Raw genomic sequence first — 20,080 nt, 5'->3', positions numbered from 1 at the left:
TTCTGCATCAACAGTGGTGTCCTTATTTCTTGCATTAGACAGGACTGATATAACTGGAGACAGTAATAAGATGGTACCCAAAATTAGATGGCAGACTTATGTATTCACAGGATGAATATACTTCATAATCCTCTTTTTTAAAAATGAGGCCAATGAGCCTGACAGATAATTGATAGTGGGGGACAGCAGTCTGGATGACTGTAATAGGTACACGCTTTGACTGGCGCCAGCATAAGCAGTGACATGTGAGGCTACTGATAGCCCACACTCGCTGCTCTGAAGTGAGCGCAGCACTTGCTTCAAAGCTGCTTAAGGATTAAGGGTGGTGTACAGGTACGCCCTTGGTCCTTGAGTACCAGGACACAAGGACGTTCCTGTTTGCTGTTTTATGCTAGAGAAAGACTGGGGGCTCAACCTATAATTTTATTTATTTATTTATTATTATTATTATTATTATTATTATTATTATGTGCTACTAAGCAAAAACCATAACAATAAATGGACAAAGAATTCACTGAGTAGCGCACCAAAATTAATTAAATTTTTATTCAGAAAAAATGAACACCAAGACCAATTTACACACACATAATGGCTAATCAGTGCATGACACAAACAAGTTAAAATTCTGGCTTACACATGCCAGTATGCAACTTAGGGGAGGGGCCATGAACCCCCTCACCTGTACTGACTCCCGTCCTCCTTGGGTGACACCTGAGGAAGTTGCCACTCCAGGCAACGAACGCGTGGGGTTTCGGGTGACACCCGTCCTCTATCCCTTATCCTTTACATCAGCCCCATCTCAGTCTGGGACGCTCACTTCTGTTCATGGATCATTTCTGCTAAGTATCAGACTACTCCCACTAGGTAGAAAACAAGTCACAATAGCAAATAATTCTATTTACCTGTTGCATTTACTTTGATATTTCTATTATTGCTATTTGCATTATTTTGCACAGGCACTGGTCACTTTAAATAATTTTTTGAACTACTATCCTGCATTTTATGGGTTTTCTCTCAATGTATATTTTAGACTGTTATTAGGGCTATGGATTACTGATTGTGCTCATTGCAAAGGAGGACGGGCATCGGTACAGGTGAGGGGGTTCATGGCCCCTCCCCTAAGTTGTGTATTGGCATGTGTAAGACTGGCATTGTCATGCACTGATAGGCCATTGTGTGTAAATTGGTCTCTTGTGTGCATTTTTTTTTTCTGAAGGAATTTTGGTGTGCTACTCTGTGAATTCTTTTTCTTTGTCCATTTATTGCTGTTTTATGCTGACCTCATCCCAATATCACACAGCACAGTAGATAGAAAACCTAATATGGGTAACGCTTACTGTTTAGTGCATAAACTGTTTGATTACTTCTTCACTGCTCCTTGACAGAGCATTTTACCGAGGCACCTGTAGATGGGGCACAAATTGTCGCTTCTCCCACGAAAAGAAAACTGTTCCAGTTTGCCGCTACTTTCAGAATGGTTTCTGTTGCTATGGAGAAAAATGCAGGTAATGTTTTCTTAACTACTAGGAACTCTTAATTTTTTCAGATTGTTTTCAATGTTTTTCAGATTCACACTAAAGAGCTAATGTAACCTATAGCCGATCACACGCCTGTTTATAGCAGAGTTATAGGGCTTTGTAGCCAATCTCACTACTTAGTTCATTTGGCAGAGGAGGTAGGGAAGGGAATTCTGTACTTTGTTGGGGTGAGTGACTGGGATTGGGGGGGGGGGGGGGTTGCCTAAAAAAAGTAAAAGATGTGTAGTCAGTGATAGCCACATAATAACAAGAGCCTACGGGCATCAAACGTCTATTCCACCTAACCCCCACCACTATATAATGTGTAGTCACCACTATACCAGCAGTAGATCACCTGTGAGCATAGGAGTGGGCATATTTCAAATAGATCTAACACTGCATGGGCACCTTTTTAGTGCATTTAGTGACTTCATGTCAATTCTACCTGTGAGATGTGGCTCAGATTTGAGTTTACTGTATTTACCAGTAACTCTTGGCTTTAAGGGGGTATGCCAGCCTTTTAAATCTTATCCCCCTTATCGCTGGGACCCCACGATCTCAGTACAGCACCCAGCACAGATATGTTATAAAGGTGTATTCTTGCCTTTTAAATCTTATACCCTATCAAAAGGATAGGGGAGAAGATGTAAAAGTCCGGAATATCCCTTTAATTATATAATATTATTTGAAAATTGATGTTATGAAACTTCTTTACTCTGCAGTTTCCTACACCTTCCACCATTTCAGCGTTCTGACACCCCCTCAAATTACCTTGCCAGCCGTAGAGTCTCTGAGCCTTGCATTGTTCCTTGTGTGCCTAACCTTCAAGTTGGTCGTAGAGTTTCAGAACCATCTGTTACTCCTCTGCAGTCAGCTGCCTTTCAAAGTCAAAGAGTGCCTGTTCAATTGCCAAGAGAGGACTGGGCACTTGCAGCAGAATTTGTCCCACGAAATACAGGTCGGATATCAAACAATCTCTTAACAGTTTGACCAAAGTGTTTACATACAGACTTATCTTAAGTCCTTGTTAAAAAATCATTGAGTGTTTCAGTGCTTTTTGGAGATTTATCAAAACCTGTCCAGTTGGAAAAGTTGCCCATTGCAACCAATCTGCTAGCATTTAATTTTTTAACAAAGCCTCTGCAAAATGAAAGCTGCAATCTGGTTACTATGAGCAACTTCTTCTTTGCACAGGTTTTATTCCCCCCAATTTCACAAATTACTTGCCAAAACAAGCGTTGAATGAGGGGAAAAAACTCTGCAATGTGTGCCCCATTGTTTTTAGTGGGAATATACTAAAGTACACACTTGGAATAGGTAAAATATGACTGTTTTTCTTATGAGTATTTCTTGAATGTATGCTGGAGATGCAGTATGCCGATCAGTCTATTGAGGCTAATCTGTGTCCATGTTAGCAATGATTTGTCATGTACATTGACTGTGTAGACCAGTGTTCTCTAACTGTGGCCTTCCAGATGTTGAAAAACTTCAACTCCCAACATGCCTGGGCAGCCACAGAATATTAGCATATTTCTAGTTACAAATCATGTGATTCATGGCTTTCTATTGAATGTGAGAGACCACACACCTACACACGTTTGTTCTCCAAATTGAGTATGAAAAATAACTCCATAAACTGGACAGCTACAGTATGCTCTTTTGGAAGCACTGTCACTGACCTAAACTATACCTACAATTCTTTTTATTTACTATTAACTTCCAGCAAACAACTGGACACTTTGTTGTTTTTTTAAAGCCATGCTAACTATGAGATGTATCTTTTTAGGTCTTGTAAGGTCTGTCTCTAGTCCAATCCTAATGGATAAACCAAAGGAGAGAGAGTTCCAAGATGAAACAAGGCATCGGAAAACTTTGAAAATCCTTCATTCTAAAACAGTTAGTACAGATACTGTCTTGAGCAGTTGTCATTCCTGCATAGTTAAAGGGGGGTGAGGTGGTGAATAGGGGTTTTGTTTGCAAAGACCAAAATGCTGAGCTAGCACCTTCCCCACAAGGTTATCACTTTTGTGGATTGTCATTAGCAGCAGGGGTGCTTGGTATGTAGTAGGGATCGACCGATATCGTTTTTTTAGGGCAGATACCAATAATCGGTGGAGGTTAGGGCTTATAGCGGAATATCGGTATAAGTTATCGGCTATTTATCCCCCCGCGACACCACTGCAGATCATTGATTTAAAGCGGGAGCTTTAAATCAATGCACTGCAGTGGCTTTTGCGGTGCCATAGGCCGCCGCTGACGCCGCCACCACCCGCTTCTCTCCCCCCTACCTGTCAGGGTGGTCTGGGCCATCCTTCCTGTAGTGTCCAGCGGCATTCCGGGTGGAGGGTGAACCGGTCCGGGCTGTCCTTCTCAGGGGGTCCTCTTCTCCGCTCCGGCCTAGTAACGCAGCATAGACACTGCTGCGCAGTGACGCCCGTGCGCAGCGATGCACCTGGCGTAGTGGCGTCTATGCTGCGTTACTAGGCCGGAGCCTGCCCGAAGTGGAGAAGATGACCACCGGAGAAGGACAGCCCGGACTGGTTCACCCTCCACCCGGAATGCCGCCGGACTCTACAGGAAGGATGGATGGCCCGGACCACCCCCATTACGGGCAAGTTAAATTTTTTTTTTTTTATGGACTTGGAGGGTGGGGGAGGGGCCCGACCGGTATAGCAGTATGGGCAAAAATCCATACCGGTATGCGGTCCAGCGCTACGGTAAGGGGTGCGTCGGGGTGGGGGGGGGGGCGGCAGTCGCGGTACGGGGGGGACGGGGGCATTATCGGCTTATCGGCAAGGTAATTGCCGATACCGATGCCCCAAATCGTGATTATCGGCCGATATCGGCCATACCGATAATCTGTCGATCCCTAGTATGTAGCTATGTTTACACAATGGAATTTCCGTGCAGATTCCGCACACATTCCACTGTTTTACTGTGCGCATCGATGATTCTGCTGTGAAAATCCAGTGTACAGAAAGATTGGCGTGTTTCCAAGTGGTCCTTTGCCAGCATGTTCTGCCAGCGCACCGCGCACAGGAATTTTCACTGCGGACATTCCACTTTGTGAACATAGCCTATAAAGATAAGAGCAGCAAAAGTATTTATGAATGAGTTATATACCAAACAGACAGGAACTGGACACAAGCTACAGGGCACCCCCCTGGCGTGCTTAAAATAAAATAAACCCCTAACTGTCATTATTGTAGGAAGACTCAAGTATTCAGTATGAACGCAGCAGAGATGTAGTTTGTGGAATCTGCATGGATAAAGTCTATGATAAAAACATAGAAGAAGAGAGAATATTTGGAATTTTGCCAAACTGCAGTCATGCATATTGTGTTGGCTGCATTAAACGCTGGAGAAAGACTCGGGACTTTCAGAATGAAGTTATAAAGTGAGTGTCTAACTTGTACAGATAAATGTTGCTTATATTTAAAGGGGTATTACAGCCCTTGCAAAACATCCCCTAGCCAGAGGATACGTGTCTGATTAAAGGGGGTCCCGCTAGAACCTCTGTTATCTCAATCATAGAGCCCCAATTACCGCTGAATGGAGCAGTGGATGGTGGGATATATTTAGGTGCTGAAATACCCCTTTAAAATGGCCTCTGTTGTGAAGTTTCATTATTTTGACCAAACTCTTTACTCTAAAAGGAGTTGCCCTCAGTGCCGTGTAAAGTCAAGTTACTTTATCCCACACAAATACTGGATTGGAGACTCTGATGAGAAACTACAATTGATCCAGGATTTTAAAGCAAAGACTGGGTAAGTTGGCTATAGTTCGAATTGTTGTGTGGTAAAAGGAATGAACTATATAGCAGAATAGCTATTTTTATAAATCTAAACATGCTGTTTTTTTTTTTTTATCTTTCAAGGGGTTAAAGATGGCAAACAAGGCAATGTTAACAATTCATGCATATGTAAGAATGCAAAGGTGCAATTACAACTTTCAGTGTTTTTGTTTTTTGCCTCAGCTTTTTATATGCCACCTATACATCCTCAAATATCTTCACAGAAGAGCGTAAATATAAAATGTCTGAAAATACAGTAATATCTGTAGACAGCACGTTGTATTTGTAGGACCAGGACCTGTCAGGATGAATTTATGGATTAAAGTGGGTATTCCAGGAATCGAGGCTTTTTTATTTTTTTTTTGTTCTCCCAAAGACCTGTTGCTGCTTGTCTCCAGGTTGGGTGTGGTTCTGCAGCGCATTTCCATTGAAGTGAATGGGTGTGGGATTACTACTTCGCTCCAAAGTGGAGACAAGGAGGGGCTGACTATGAAAGAAAAATATATAGATCTTTTTTTTTTTATTACCGTAATACCTCTTTTTAAGGCTGCACAAAATATCACAGTAATTGCGGATTGCAATATAGCGATTTGGCCCTTTACAAAATTTTGCGATTATCTAACTGGGAGGTTCCAACTTGCTCAAGTCAGGAATATCTTCCATACTTTGCCGCTGGAAAGTGTTCCTGATAGTTGGGGTGATGGGACTTGTTGATGGCTACTGTGTTCCTTGCAATCCTATGATCTATAAATCTCTTGTGGAACAGATTGACTAGAAATTAAAATTTTAACTGTTGCAGATTATGAAAGGGATATTGGTGAACTAAAATCTTGAGTGGTCTGCCCCCTTTCCCTCGCCCCTTGTGCAACATAATTTCTCCTTCCCGTCTCGCCCATCAGTCGGTTTGATGTCTTCCTAATGTCCTCTGCGCTGCACTTACTGAGAGGCTGTAAGCAGCAGCGGCTGCAACACTGACTAGTATATTGTGCCTTGTTTTTTTTTTATTGAAGATAGGAAGATGTTCTGATTCCAACTGTCCATGGTGTGAGGTAAGGGTGGCAGTCCTTATACATGTGGTGGAGGTGTTAGTTTTTCTGTAAATTCTAGAATGAAATGGTCAAAGGAATTGAACAAATGGTAAGGAGGGAGATTGACTTCTCCCCTCAAATTGCAGTTCTGGAACATGGTATCCTAAATTTTAGAAGCAAATTAAAGGGGTACTACAGTACTTATCCCCTATCTTCTGCATCCCGTGGATAGGGAATGTGCATTAACATTGGGGTCCAACCGCTGGGACCCCTGCTTACAAAACCCAACCACCCCCTCCCTTAATCTCAAGTCCCACACTTCATATTAAGTATAGATCAATGTTTTTGCTCTAAAATGTGACACCTTTTTGCTGTCAATAGATGAAAGATGTTTGAGAGCAGTCCCCTGAGAAAATGCCATATTTTATAATTTAGTGTGTGGGTGTTGTGTGTTTTTTATTTATTTTTTTCTCTCTGTGCCCGGGCTACAAAACAAACTTAAACTGGCCTATGTTCCTCCGATGTCGGTGTCTAGTTCTCTTGTCCTTGTCTTCTGCTTCCTGCGGGACGGTGAGTTGCGCTGCTCTCAGCTGAGTGCAGCGTGACTCGCCGTCCCACAGGAAGTGGAAGACTGGAATCAGAGAACTGGACAAAGATGGGAGCAATGGGGAAGTGTGTGTGTGTCTGTGTGTCTGTGTGTCTGTGTGTCTGTGTCTGTGTCTGTGTCTGTGTCTGTGTCTGTGTCTGTGTCTGTGTGTGTCTGTGTGTGTCTGTGTGTGTCTGTGTGTGTCTGTGTGTGTCTGTGTGTGTCTGTGTGTGTCTGTGTGTGTCTGTGTGTGTCTGTGTGTGTCTGTGTGTGTCTGTGTGTGTCTGTGTGTGTCTGTGTGTGTCTGTGTGTGTCTGTGTGTGTCTGTGTGTGTCTGTGTGTGTCTGTGTGTGTCTGTGTGTGTCTGTGTGTGTCTGTGTGTGTCTGTGTGTGTCTGTGTGTGTCTGTGTGTGTGTCTGTGTGTGTGTCTGTGTGTGTGTGTCTGTGTGTGTGTCTGTGTGTGTGTGTCTGTGTGTGTGTCTGTGTGTGTGTCTGTGTGTGTGTGTCTGTGTGTGTGTCTGTGTGTGTGTCTGTGTGTGTGTGTGTGTGTCTGTGTGTGTGTCTGTGTGTCTGTGTGTGTGTCTGTGTGTGTGTCTGTGTGTGTGTCTGTGTGTGTGTCTGTGTGTGTGTCTGTGTGTGTGTCTGTGTGTGTGTGTCTGTGTGTGTGTGTCTGTGTGTGTGTGTCTGTGTGTGTGTGTCTGTGTGTGTGTGTCTGTGTGTGTGTGTCTGTGTGTGTGTGTCTGTGTGTGTGTGTCTGTGTGTGTGTCTCTGTGTGTGTGTGTGTCTCTGTGTGTGTGTGTGTCTCTGTGTGTGTGTGTGTCTCTGTGTGTGTGTGTGTCTCTGTGTGTGTGTCTCTGTGTGTGTGTCTCTGTGTGTGTGTCTCTGTGTGTGTGTGTGTGTCTGTGCATATACTTTTTTTTTTTTTTTTATTTTTTTTTTAATACTGGTTCCGGAAAGTTAAACAGATTTGTAAAGTCTATTAAAAAAAATCTTAATCCTTTCAGTACTTATGAGCTGCTGAAGTAAAGTTGTTCTTTTCTAATTGCTCTGACACCTATCTTGGGAACTGTCCAGAGTAGAAGCAAATCCCCATAGCAAACCTTACTCTTTTCAGTTCCCGAGATAAGCAGAGATGTCAGCAGAGAGCACTGCCAGACAGAAAACAACTCAACTTCAGCAGCCAGTTGATATACCAAACTTTTTTTTTTCCCGCAGGAATACCCCTTTAACCACTTTGGGACCAAGGGCGTACAGATACACACTGGCTCCCTGGTACATAAGGACCACGGGTGTACCTGTACGCCCAAGGGAATTCTGGTCCCCCTGCTGCTCACCGGGCAGGGACTGGTCCGGGATGCCTGCTGAAATCATTCAGCAGGCACCCAGTGCAAACCCCCTGGTGGAGACCCTGTCCCTCACCCTCCCAACTGTGGCAATTCCGGGTCTCCAGTGATCTGGAAAATAAGGGAGATCCAGGCAGAGCAGGGGAACTGATGTGACTGGCACCAGAGGGTCAATTGCCAGCGGCGGGCAGCAGAGGATGGCAATGCGGCTCCCTGGTGCGGCAATCCTACAGAAGCTGGTTAGTTGTTGCCTAGCAACATCTGGAGGGCTACAGTTTGGAGACCAGTGCACAGTGATCTCCAAATTGTGGCCCTTCAGATGTTGCAAAACTACAACTCCCAGCATGCCCAGACAGCTGTTTGTGCATGCTGGGATTTGCAGTTTTTTACAAAATCCGGAGGGCTATAGTTTTGAGATCACTGTGTGGTCGTCTCTAAACTGGCCCTTCAGATCTTGCAAAACCAACTCCCAGCAATTGTAGTTGCGTACCTCCAGCTGTTGAATAAGTAAATCTCCCACCATGCCCTTCGGCGATCAGTTTGGTTTGAAAACCCTTAGGTTCTTTTACCTGTGTGCCTCCAGCTGTTGCAAAAATAAATCTCCCAGCATGCACGATCGGTCAGTGTGTTCTGGGAGTTGTAGTTTTGAGAGCTTGAGGATTGCCTCCCCCCCCATGTGAATGTACAGGGTACATTCACATGGGCAGGTTTACAGGGAGTTTCCTGCTTCAAGTTTGAGCTCTGACAAATTTTCTGCTGCAGCGCAAACTCCTAGTGGGAAACTCCCTGTAAACCGCCGCCAGAGTGAATGTACCCTAAACACTACACTAACAAATACACCCCCTTACAATTGTTCTCCTTTTACCCCTCATGAAAAGGAAAATATGGGGTCTACACCAGCCTGTTAGTGTAATTTTTTTTTATTTATTTATTTTTTACATACTAACCTGCTGGTGTTGCCATATACCGTATTTATCGGGGTATACCACGCACCGGCCTATAACACGCACCCTCATTTTACCAAGGATATTTGGGTAAAAGTTTTTTACCCAAATATCCATGATAAAATGAGGGTGCGTGTGTATACCCCGATATACCCCCAGGAAATCAGGGGGAGAGAGGCCGTCGCTGCCCGCTTCTCTCCCCCTGCCTTTCCTGGGGTCTAGAGCGCTGCTGTCGGCCCTTTTCACCCCCTGGTTATCGGCGCCGCTGCCCGTTCTGTCCCCCTGACTATCGGTGCCGGCGCCGACAGCCAGGGGGAGAGAAGCAGCGCCGACAGCCAGGGGGAGAGAAGGGGCAGCGGCACCCATTGCCGGCGCCGCTGCCCCGTTGCCTCCCCCCATCCCCGGTGGCATAATTACCGCGCTGCTCCAGGCCTCCGTCGTGCGTCCCCAGCGTTGTTGCTATGCACGGCGCTCTGACGTCATGCGCCGCGCCGTTCAGCGCATAGCAATGACGCCGGGGACGCACGACTGAGGCCTGGAGCAGCGCGGACCGGACTCAGGTAATTATGCCACCGGGGATGGGGGGAGGCAACGGGGCAGCTGCGCCTGCAATGGGTGCCGCTGCCCCTTCTCTCCCCCTGGCTGTCGGCGCCGCTTCTCTCTCCCTGGCTATCGGCGCCGGCACCGATAGTCAGGGGGACAGAACGGGCAGCGGCGCCGATAACCAGGGGGAGAGAAGGGCCGACAGCAGCTCTCTAGACCCCAGGAAAGGCGGGGGGAGAGAAGCGGGCAGCGACGGCCTCTCTCCCCCCTGCCTTTCCTGGGGGTGTATCGGCGTATAACACGCACACAGACTTTAGGCTAAAAATTTTAGCCTAAAAAGTGCGTGTTATACGCCGATAAATACGGTACGTTTTATTTTCACAAGAGGTAAAAGGGGGTAAAAACAACAACTTGTAACACAATTTCTCCTGAGTACAGAAATGCCCCATATGTGGGAATAAAATGCTTTGTGGACACACAAGGCTCAGAGTGCACGATGTACATTTGAGGCCTAAATTTGTGGTTTGCCCAGGGGTGGCTGATTTTACAGCAGTTCTGACATAAACGCAAAAAAAATTCCCCATTTTGGAAACACCCCTCACGGAATGGAACAAGGGGGGTATAGTGAGCCTTTGGATAGGGGAAGAGATGTGTAAGCACCAGAGAACCCCTTTAAAGTTGGATGGGAAAATGAAGACCTTTATTAAAATGCTGGTGTTAACCTAAATTTCATTTTCACCATGGAAAATAGAAGAAATGGGGTTACAAATTTTGGGCGGCTTTTTCCGGAGTTTATAAATACCCCATATGTGGATGTAAAGTGCTCTGCTGGTGCACTACAATGCACAAGAGAAGAGCACCATTTAGCTTTTGGAGAGAAAAGGTGTCCGGATTGGAAGGCCACGTGTTTACAAAGCCCCCATAGTGCCAATGGACCCCCCCCCCCCCCCCACAAAATTCTGGCACCACAGGGGATTTTTGTAAACACACATGGTCCCTGACTTCCATTCCAAACAAATTCTCTCTCCAAAAGCTCAATGGCGCTCCTTCTGAACACTAGTTCGCCACAGAGCACTTTATATCCACATATGGGGTAAAAATTTTGGGGGGGAAAACGTCATTCTAGTTATTTTTTATGCAACAGACTTTAAAAAAATCGTCAAACTCATGTGGGGTGTTAGGGCTCACTGTACTCTTTAATTAATTTTTTTTTATACCTCGAGGGGTGTAGTTTCCAAAATAGCATTCAATGTGGGGTTTTTGTCTTTGTTTTGTTCTGGCACCATAGTTTTTGGGGGGCATGTCACATTTAGGAAGCCCCTATTTCAGCAAAATTCACTCACCAAAATCCCATTGTCGCTCCTTCCCTTCTGAGTCCTCTACTGCGCCCACCAGACACTTCATATACACATGAAGTATTTCCTTACTCGAGAGAAATGGGGTTACAAATTTTGGAGGGCTTTTCCTCCTATTACCCCTTGTAAAAATTCAAAAACTTGGTCTACAAGAACAGAAGTGTAAAAAAAAAATGAAGATTGTGAATTTTCTCCTTCACTTTGCTGCTATTCCTGTGAAACACCTAAAGGGTTAACACACTTTCTGAATGTCCTTTTGAATACTTTGAGGGGTGCAGTATGTATTATGGGGTATTTTCTAATATGAAGGCCCTTCAAATTCACTTCAAATCTGAACTGGTCCCAGAAAAATTCTGATTTTGAAAAATTTTGTGAAAAATTAGAAAATTGTTGCTGAACTTAGAAGCCCTTTAAGTCTTAAAGTAAAAACATGTCAACTTTATGATGCCAACATAAAGTAGACATATAGTATGTGAATAAATATAATTTTTGTGTAATATCTATTCCTTACAAGCAGAGCTGCAAAGTTAGAAAAATGCAAAAATGTAAATTTTTTTCATCAAATTTTGGTATTTTTCACCAAGAAATGATGCAAGTATTGACAAATTTACCAGTAACATAACGTACATTGTCACCAAAAAGATCTTTGAATCAGAATGAAAAGTAAAAGCATCCCAGACATAGCATTATCTGCACCCCCCCCCCCCCCCCATGAAATAGTATATCTGTCAGCATGATCGGCGCTATATAGCATTATTAGCCCCCCACAGCGCTTCTATATACTTATGCAGCCACCGGCACTATGAATGAATAGTATATTGATCAGGATCATCTGGCTGGCGGCTGCTGGATGCGTTCTGATATACCATTCACGTAGCTTTGCAATGGAAAATGGCATCGGGTGCCGCAGTACCTGACTGCGGCGAGGTACCAGAGATCGTGGCAGGACTGGTGGCAGTGAAGACTAGTGGTAAGTGATCTTCACTGTGACAACTCCTTGAAGGCTAAACTACAACGCCCAGCATGCTCGGAGCCTAAGACTGTCTGGGCATGCTGGGAGTTGTAGTTCTGCAATATCTGGAGGGCCACAGTTTGGAGACCACTGCAGTGGTGTCCAAGCAGTAGCCCTTCCAGATGTTGCATAACTACAACCCCCAGCATGCTTGGACAGCCAAAGGGCATTGGGAGTTGTAGTTTTGCAACAGCTGGAGGTTTGACACCCCCACCCCACACACAAGTGTGAATGTACAGGCTACATTCACATGGGCGGGGGTTTACCGCTGCAGCTCAAACTCATAGCAGGAGACCCACCTGTGTGAACTTACCCTAAAAACCCTACACAAAATAAAAAGTAAACCACTACATATACCCCTAGTTACACCCCCCCCCCCCCCCCCCAAATAAAAAAGACTTTTACGACAGTTTCCAAAATGGAGCCTCCAGCTGTTGCAGCAAAACTCCCAGATGGAGGCACCCTTTTTGGGAAACACTGCTGTAGGGTATTTTTTGCTATCTGAGGAAAGTCCAATTCTTGCATCCGGGTCCATCCCTATGCAAATCCCTTATTTAGGCCTCAAATGTGCATGGCGCTCTCACTTCAGAGCCCTGTCGTATTTCAAGGCAACGGTTTAGGGCCACATATGGGGTATTCATGTACTTGGAAGAAATTACCTTTTCAAAAGGGGTAAAAGGAGAAAAAGACCCCAAAATGTTAGGCGAAGTTGGGGTCTACTCTGTTGGTGTAAATTTTTTTACATTAACATGCTAGTGTTGCCCCATACTGTTCATTTTCACAAGAGGTGAAGGAGAGACCCCCAAAATTTGTATCTCCTTTTCGGAGTACGGAAATACCCCATATGTGCTCTGCACTTAACCCTTTAAGGACCCAGCCAATTTTCACTGTAGGACCCGGCCATTTTTTGAACATCTGACCACTGTCACTTTAAACATTAATAACTCTGGAATGCTTTTAGTTATCATTCTGATTCAGAGTTTGTTGTTTCGTGACATATTCTACTTTAACATAGTGGTAACATTTTGTGGTAACTTGCATCATTTCTTGGTAAAAAATCCCAAAATTTGATGAAAAATTTGAAAATGTTGCATTTTTCTAACTTTGAAGCTCTCTGCTTGTAAGGAAAATGGATATTCCAAATAAAAAAAAAAATTGATTCACATATACAATATGTCTACTTTATGTTTACATCATAAAATTGACAAGTTTTTACTCTTGGAAGACATCAGAGGGCTTCAAAGTTCAGCAGCAATTTTCCAATTTTTCACAATTTTCAAACTCACAATTTTTTAGGGACCAGTTCAGGTTTGAAGTGGATTTGAAGGGTCTTCATATTAGAAATACCCCATAAATGACCCCATTATAAAAACTGCAACCACCAAAGTATTCAAAATGACATTCAGTAAGTTTTTTAACCCTTTGGGTATTTCACAGGAATAGCAGCAAAGTGAAGGAGAAAATTCACAATCATTTTATACACTCGCATGTTCTTGTAGACCCAATTTTTGAATTTTTACAAGGTGTAAAAGGAGAAAATGTATACTTAGATTTGTAGCCCAATTTCTCTTGAGTAAGCACATACCTCATATGCCTATGTAAAGTGTTCGGCGGGCGCAGAAGTGAAGGAGCGACAAGGGGATTTTTAAGAGTACGTTTTTCTGAAATGGTTTTTGGGGGGCATGTTGCCTTTAGGAAGCCCCTATAGTGCCAGAACAGCAAAAAACACATGGCATACCATTTTGGAAACTAGACCCCTTGAGTAACGGAACAAGGAATAAAGTGAGCCTTAATACCCCACAGGGGTTTCACGACTTTTGCATATGCAAAAAAAAAAAATATATATTTTTTCACTAAAATGTGCGCTCCCCCCCCCCCCCCCCAATTTCACATTTTTGCAAGGGTTAATAGCAGAAAAGACCCCCCAAAATTTGTAACCCCATCTCTTCTGAGTATGGAAATACCCCATGTGTGGACATCAAGTGCTCTGCTGGCGCACTACAATGCTCAGAAGAGAAGGAGCGCCATTGAGCTTTTGGGAAAAAAAATTGTTTGGATTGGAAGTCGGGCCATGTGCGTTTACAAAGACCCCCCCCCCCCCCCCGTGGTGCCAGAACAGTGGACCCCCCCCACATGTGACCCTATTTTGGAAACTACACCCCTGACAGAATTTAAGAGGTGCAGTGAGTATTTACACCCCACTGGCGTTTGACAGATCTTTGGAACAGTGGGCTGTGCTAATGAGAAATTAAATTTTTCATTTTCACGGACCACTGTTCCAAAATTCTCAGACACCTGTGGGGCGTAAATGCTCATTGTACCCCTTATTACATTACATGAGGGGGTGTAGTTTCCAAAATGGGGTCACATGTGGGTATTTATATTTTTGTGTTTGTCAGAACCGCTGTAAAATTAGCCACCCCTGTGCAAATCACCAATTTAGGCCTCAAATTTTATTTTTTTACACTAACAGGCTGGTGTAGACCCCAACTGTGGAAGGCAGCGGAGGCAGGTGAGGGGTCCTCCGTCTACTGTTCTGGATGATCGGATCGCCCTGGTAGCGCTGCGGGCGATACGATCATCCATTTTAGTGACCGCGATGCTACAGATGCCGTGATCTTTATTGATCTCGGCATCTGAGGAGTTAATGGCAGACATCTGCACGATCGCGGCTGTCCGCCATTACGGGCGGGTCCCTTGCTGCTATCGGCAGCCGAGACCTACCTTGCATGACGTGAGCATCGCTCCGATGCTCGTGATTATGCATAGGATGTAAATGTACATCCTGGTGCGTTAAATACCAGCTCACCAGGATGTACATTTACGTCCTGCGTTGTTAAGGGGTTAAACAATAAGCATAACATATGAATCCAAGCATCAAACCTTATTTTCTGCATTTTTATGGTTGTGTGTTGTGCCACTTTGACCTCCGACCCCACCACCATTTTGTTTTCTATTGAAAACGGGGGGGCTTTTTATACTAACATTGATGTATTGTACTAACCTGCCAATCTGAAGATGGGGTATGTACACCCTGAAACGCATTATTGTTGCTATGAATCAATAAAAGCTTGAACTTTTAATCCACTTCTCTGCGAGATTCCTCTGGACTTCCGAGCGCCTGGGTGAAGGTCACCTTTTTCTTTCTATATCCTATCCAATCTATATCCATTCCTTGTAAATGTGTTTTGGATAATGGGTTTATCAATTAACATTACTTACAAAATGCCTTTTCCCTGCAGTAAGATCCGCTGCAGATTCTTCCTAAGAAGTAATGGGTACTGCCCTTTTAAGTCTGAATGTATCTATCTTCATGATTTACCACATGGTCACCGAAGGAGAAAGAAGAAAGATCAACGAAGGGCTAGTGCCTCTGCCTTGGTGAGAATAATATATAATTTTTTTTCTATACATGATACTGTAGATCGTTTAAAATACTTACTTTGTAATTCAGGGCTAAGCGTATCCCTAGTCGAAGATTTGAAACGTGCAAGTCTAAAACTTTACAGTAATTAAATCCTTTTGAACTATTAGGACACAGTGACCATCTCTTTTGTGGAAACTTGCAGCTATGTGTTTAAAGGGTTTTGTGTGCATTGAGCAGTAAATGGGTCAAGCTGAGAACACGCCCCTAAATAAGCGATTCACAATGATGACCTACAGGAGTCCCCTTGGACCAAATAGTAACAGGAAACAGATTAAAAGCGCCCATCCCCACCACCTTAGTGTTTTCCTGTTCTGAGTAGGTCCAGAGAGGTTCTAAGGGGCTCCTGTAAAATTTGCTTAACCCTTTTGTAGGCTAGTTCCCTGGGGAAAAACCCTTCTATTTCAGCAGTCATGTCTTAGGTGTTCTGTACTACTATTTCTCAATACATAAATAACTCAGTGCACTACTGGTGGCTATATGTAATTGCATATATTTCTTTAATGGGGATCCCTGTCAGCTTACCTCGCTATCCTGCTCTGTTTGGCTGGTGGATGGGTTTTTGGGGTGGTCTCGAGTTTAGTCTCTAAAGTAGTACCATCTTCAAGCTTGGCTCACCTTCTGGGTATTGCAGAGGTGATGGTGGGCAGAAGGGACTCCACTTTGCGCCAAAATAAAAACGTTAAATTCCAATCCTATAGGCTTTTTTAACTGCTGATGTCCTACCACATACCAACCGCCTTCTAGTCTTAACCTGAGGAGCAGCTTGTGTCTAAAGCAACAGAGTGGGTTTTTCATGAGCTATAGTTGTACATTGTATGCTGGGGATATCTTGTAAAGGCTTTTCTCTTTTGTTCTTTAAGGGTGAAAAGGAAGAGGTTGCTATGGGCAACTGGTCAACTCTTCCTCTGCACAGGTTATGCGAAATCTCCCCTAAGGCGCTGTTCACATGGCAAAAAGTGTGTGGAACGCCTGCACGGAAAACATGTGCAGGCATTCTGCACATTTGAATAATCCAGCAGGTGCTAGGACTGCACAAGAATGCACTGCAAATCGAAAATTGCAAAAATTTACATGTTTGGGGACGTTAAATAGAATTTCCATGGCAGAGTTTTTGCCGTGGAAATACCATGTGAACAGTGCATCAATATCCTGTTAGTCATTGTGGTTCTGCAGCAGAATGTCTATACAGAGTATTCCTTCCGCATTCCACACATAAATCTTAAGGCAAGGACCTCCACAGTAGTATTTTCTGAAATACAACCAGTGCCACACTAGAGAGGCAGTTTGAGATCAAGAAGCTAAACAAGTGGCTCAGAAGTTTGTGTAGGAAGGAGGGGGGGGGGAGGGAGTGTGAGGGGAAACTATATTATAATGAAGATTTTGTAGATGGAAAACTAGGGTTTAGGTGATAAAACTGGGGCTGGATGGAGGGGTAAGAACTAGAGATGAGCGAACTTACAGTAAATTTGATTCGTCACAAACTGCTCGGCAGTTGATGACTTTTCCTGCATAAATTAGTTCAGCTTTCAGGTGCTCCCATGGGCTGGAAAAGGTGGATACAGTCCTAGGAGACTTTCTTAGGACTGTATCCACCTTTTCCAGCCCACCGGAGCACCTGAAAGCTGAACTAATTTATGCAGGATAAGTCATCAACTGCCGGGCCGAGAAGTTTGTGACGAATCGAATTTGCTTTAAGTTCGCTCGTCTCTAGTTAGAACAGTCAAGTGATGAGAGGAAAGTGCATATATACAAATGCCAGAAGCCTCAATAATAAGGTGGATTAACTGGAGCTATTAATGTTGGAAGAAGACTATGACAAAGTAGGCATAAGTGAGACATGGTTGGATACAAGCTATAACTGGGCAGTTAATATACAAGAATTGTGGTTAGAGATGAGCAAAGTTAGTGAATTGATTCGTCACAAACTTCTCGGCTCAGTGTCCATGAGATAGGTGTTGACGCATGGACACAGCAGAACTAGTATATGTCCAAGCAGGTGAGGGGGCAGTTTCAGTTTCATACTGAAAAAGTGAATGAAAGCAATTGCAAAACCTATTGGTTTACATCACATCAAAAGTTTTTGTATCTGACAGTACCAATTTAAGTCAAATCTTATCCCTTCCAAACAGTATCAGTAGTTGGGCATTCTTCTAGACTCTAAAAGACTGTTGGGGGGCTTGCAGTATAATCAGTATATTCTGAGGTTTGTGTTCCACGTAACCCTACGTGTCGAGAGAATTGAAAATAATGGATACAGACCTCAAGGTATACTGTGTTTGGAGAATGATGTGAAAGAATATATGTAAAATTAGACTAGTTGTATAGATAGTAATAAAATAGCATTTATTTTATAAAACTGCGCGGAACAGTCCAAGCAGGGCCCTTGCTGTGGACTATCCAAATATGCAATATAGATGATCAATATTAATAAAATGCAATAGAAAATAGAATAAAATAAATTAGTCCATATGACAGCCACCTAATATTATGCTTGCAATAGTGTTTTGCATCCAATTTTTGCTGTATCGAGAGTTAGTAATAGTGTCAAATCTTCTGTCAGTGATTGTGGCAACAAATAGTAATTTTGTACTCAAAAAGAGTTGTTGGTGCTTCTGCACCACTCACCGCTCGATGGTAGCACCTGGTGTGCTGGGCTCAGTGTCGCAGACTGGCTCGGCTGGGCAGCCGGAGAGATAGACGTCTGTGCAATGGATCCCGGGGTTTCTCCAGTGGGACACGGGAAGGTGTCCAGCTGAATGGATGGTATTGCGGCAAGCAGAAGTTGAGTGGATGCAGGTAACCGATGGTGCTCTGGTGTAGGTAGACGGTGTCCTCGTGGCAGTGTGCACGTCTCAGTGGTCCCAATTCTGGGGGGGTTCCAGCTGTTGTGAATTGTGGATGAACGAGATTGGTCCAGTAGGTGGTCTGTGAGGTTAGGGTATAGTGCTAGACGTGTTTCGGTGAGACCCCTTTTTCAATAGCTATAGTGTGCCCCATATTGTTATACAGTTTTTATAGTCTTCGCAGTTTAATTGGCAGCAATTTAAGGTTCATTGTAAACTGTGGACTGGGTTGTAGGCTGTTCTAAAAATATCACATTGTATGCACAATCCAGTCCACATTTTAAAACATGATAGATTAGAGAAGTTACAAAAAATACAATTATATACAACTAGTCTGAAGGATGTGAATTAAAAAAATATGAAGTTGTGGTTATGATTTGTTGAGAAATTCATTTAGTGTTATTGGTATTGTATTGATACATATATGCACATTTATATATACACTTTTTATATATGTATGTATATATGTATATGTATATATATATGTATGTGTAATATGAGATGTGACCTGGATAAATTAAATAAAATTAGATAAACTTAATGTAAAGTACGGTATGTAAAAAATAGAATTTAAAATAAGATAACATGTTATGGAAAGTAAATGGATAAAGATATTGGCATTGTAATACAAGGATAAACAAGTAGATGTATTAAGATGATAAAACTGAAGAAAGTTGACAGTTTGGATTAAAATGTAATCAACGAATTTTTAGACATTTTTTTTATTTTTTTTTTTTATTAAGGGGAATTTAGTAAAATAAAATGTGACAAACATGGGGACTTCTGGTGCAGCTGGTGTATGCCATGTGAGCTCTGTCTCTGGGCAAATCCAGACACTGATGGACAGCTTGGTACTGGATGTGGCGAAGGGCAAAGCTCATCATGGAGGAATCACAGGAATCCAAAAACTTAAAATTCAGAGTTCAAACCCTTTTGGCCCTTAAGTTTCAAATTCGTAGATCTTCCTAGCTTCTGCCCTTGACATTTCTGCAATGTAATCGCCTCCCCTCCAATCTTTTATTTTTTTTGTATGCATGTGTATATATATTATGCTGGATGGATCTTGTTGGTGATGTAGGATTTGTAAGGATAATGGGTGTTTGGTGTTGCCTTTTTTAAGGTTATAAATATGTTCTAAGATGTATGTTTTAAGTGCCCGTTTCGTTCTGCCCATGTATTGCTTATTGCAGCCACATTGTATAATGTATATTATACCTTTAGTATTGAGGGAAATATTGTCCATTTCCCACCAGAAATTGACAGTGGAGCAGATGTTTTCGATTTTCTTTTGGAATTTAGTTAATTTGCAATTAGAACATGTATTGCATCGGTAAAAGCCCTCTAAATGGAGCCTTTGTATAAATAGAGGGAGTTGGTGCTAAAATGGCTGTTAACATTTTGTTCTGGTGTAACAGATGCCAGTGTTTCTTAATTTTATTCATTTTTTTTTTTTTTTTGTGTTCTTGATTAAAAGCTAATATAAAACGTGTTAGGTCGTCCTTTTAGTGCCGGGGGGGTGTATCTGTGTAAAATAGGTGTTTCTATCTGGATTGTCTATTTTTTTTGGTTCTGGCTTTTAGTAAAATTTGGTGTATCCTTCTTTAAATTTATGTGTAAGGGATTGAGCTTCCATCTGGTATTGATCATTGTATGTACAATTTCGTTTCAAATGTCTGTATTGTCCAGATG

At 43.1% G+C, this 20,080-nt stretch overlaps 1 protein-coding gene across 1 annotated transcript in view; it reads left to right on the top strand.

Moving 5' to 3' along the window:
* LOC130356303 (E3 ubiquitin-protein ligase makorin-2-like) overlaps positions 1 to 20,080 on the top strand; it is a 77,896-nt gene that overhangs the window by 46,807 nt on the left and 11,009 nt on the right. Inside the window, exons 2-7 of the mRNA XM_056557603.1 lie at positions 1,386 to 1,505; positions 2,240 to 2,475; positions 3,304 to 3,413; positions 4,727 to 4,914; positions 5,174 to 5,284; positions 15,364 to 15,502. Coding sequence (XP_056413578.1) covers positions 1,386 to 1,505; positions 2,240 to 2,475; positions 3,304 to 3,413; positions 4,727 to 4,914; positions 5,174 to 5,284; positions 15,364 to 15,502 — 904 coding nt within the window. The remainder of the gene's footprint in view (positions 1 to 1,385; positions 1,506 to 2,239; positions 2,476 to 3,303; positions 3,414 to 4,726; positions 4,915 to 5,173; positions 5,285 to 15,363; positions 15,503 to 20,080) is intronic.

This window comes from Hyla sarda, chromosome 2, assembly GCF_029499605.1.
Source record: "Hyla sarda isolate aHylSar1 chromosome 2, aHylSar1.hap1, whole genome shotgun sequence".
Taxonomy (NCBI): domain Eukaryota; kingdom Metazoa; phylum Chordata; class Amphibia; order Anura; family Hylidae; genus Hyla; species Hyla sarda.
This window is presented reverse-complemented; position numbering and strand designations above follow the sequence as displayed.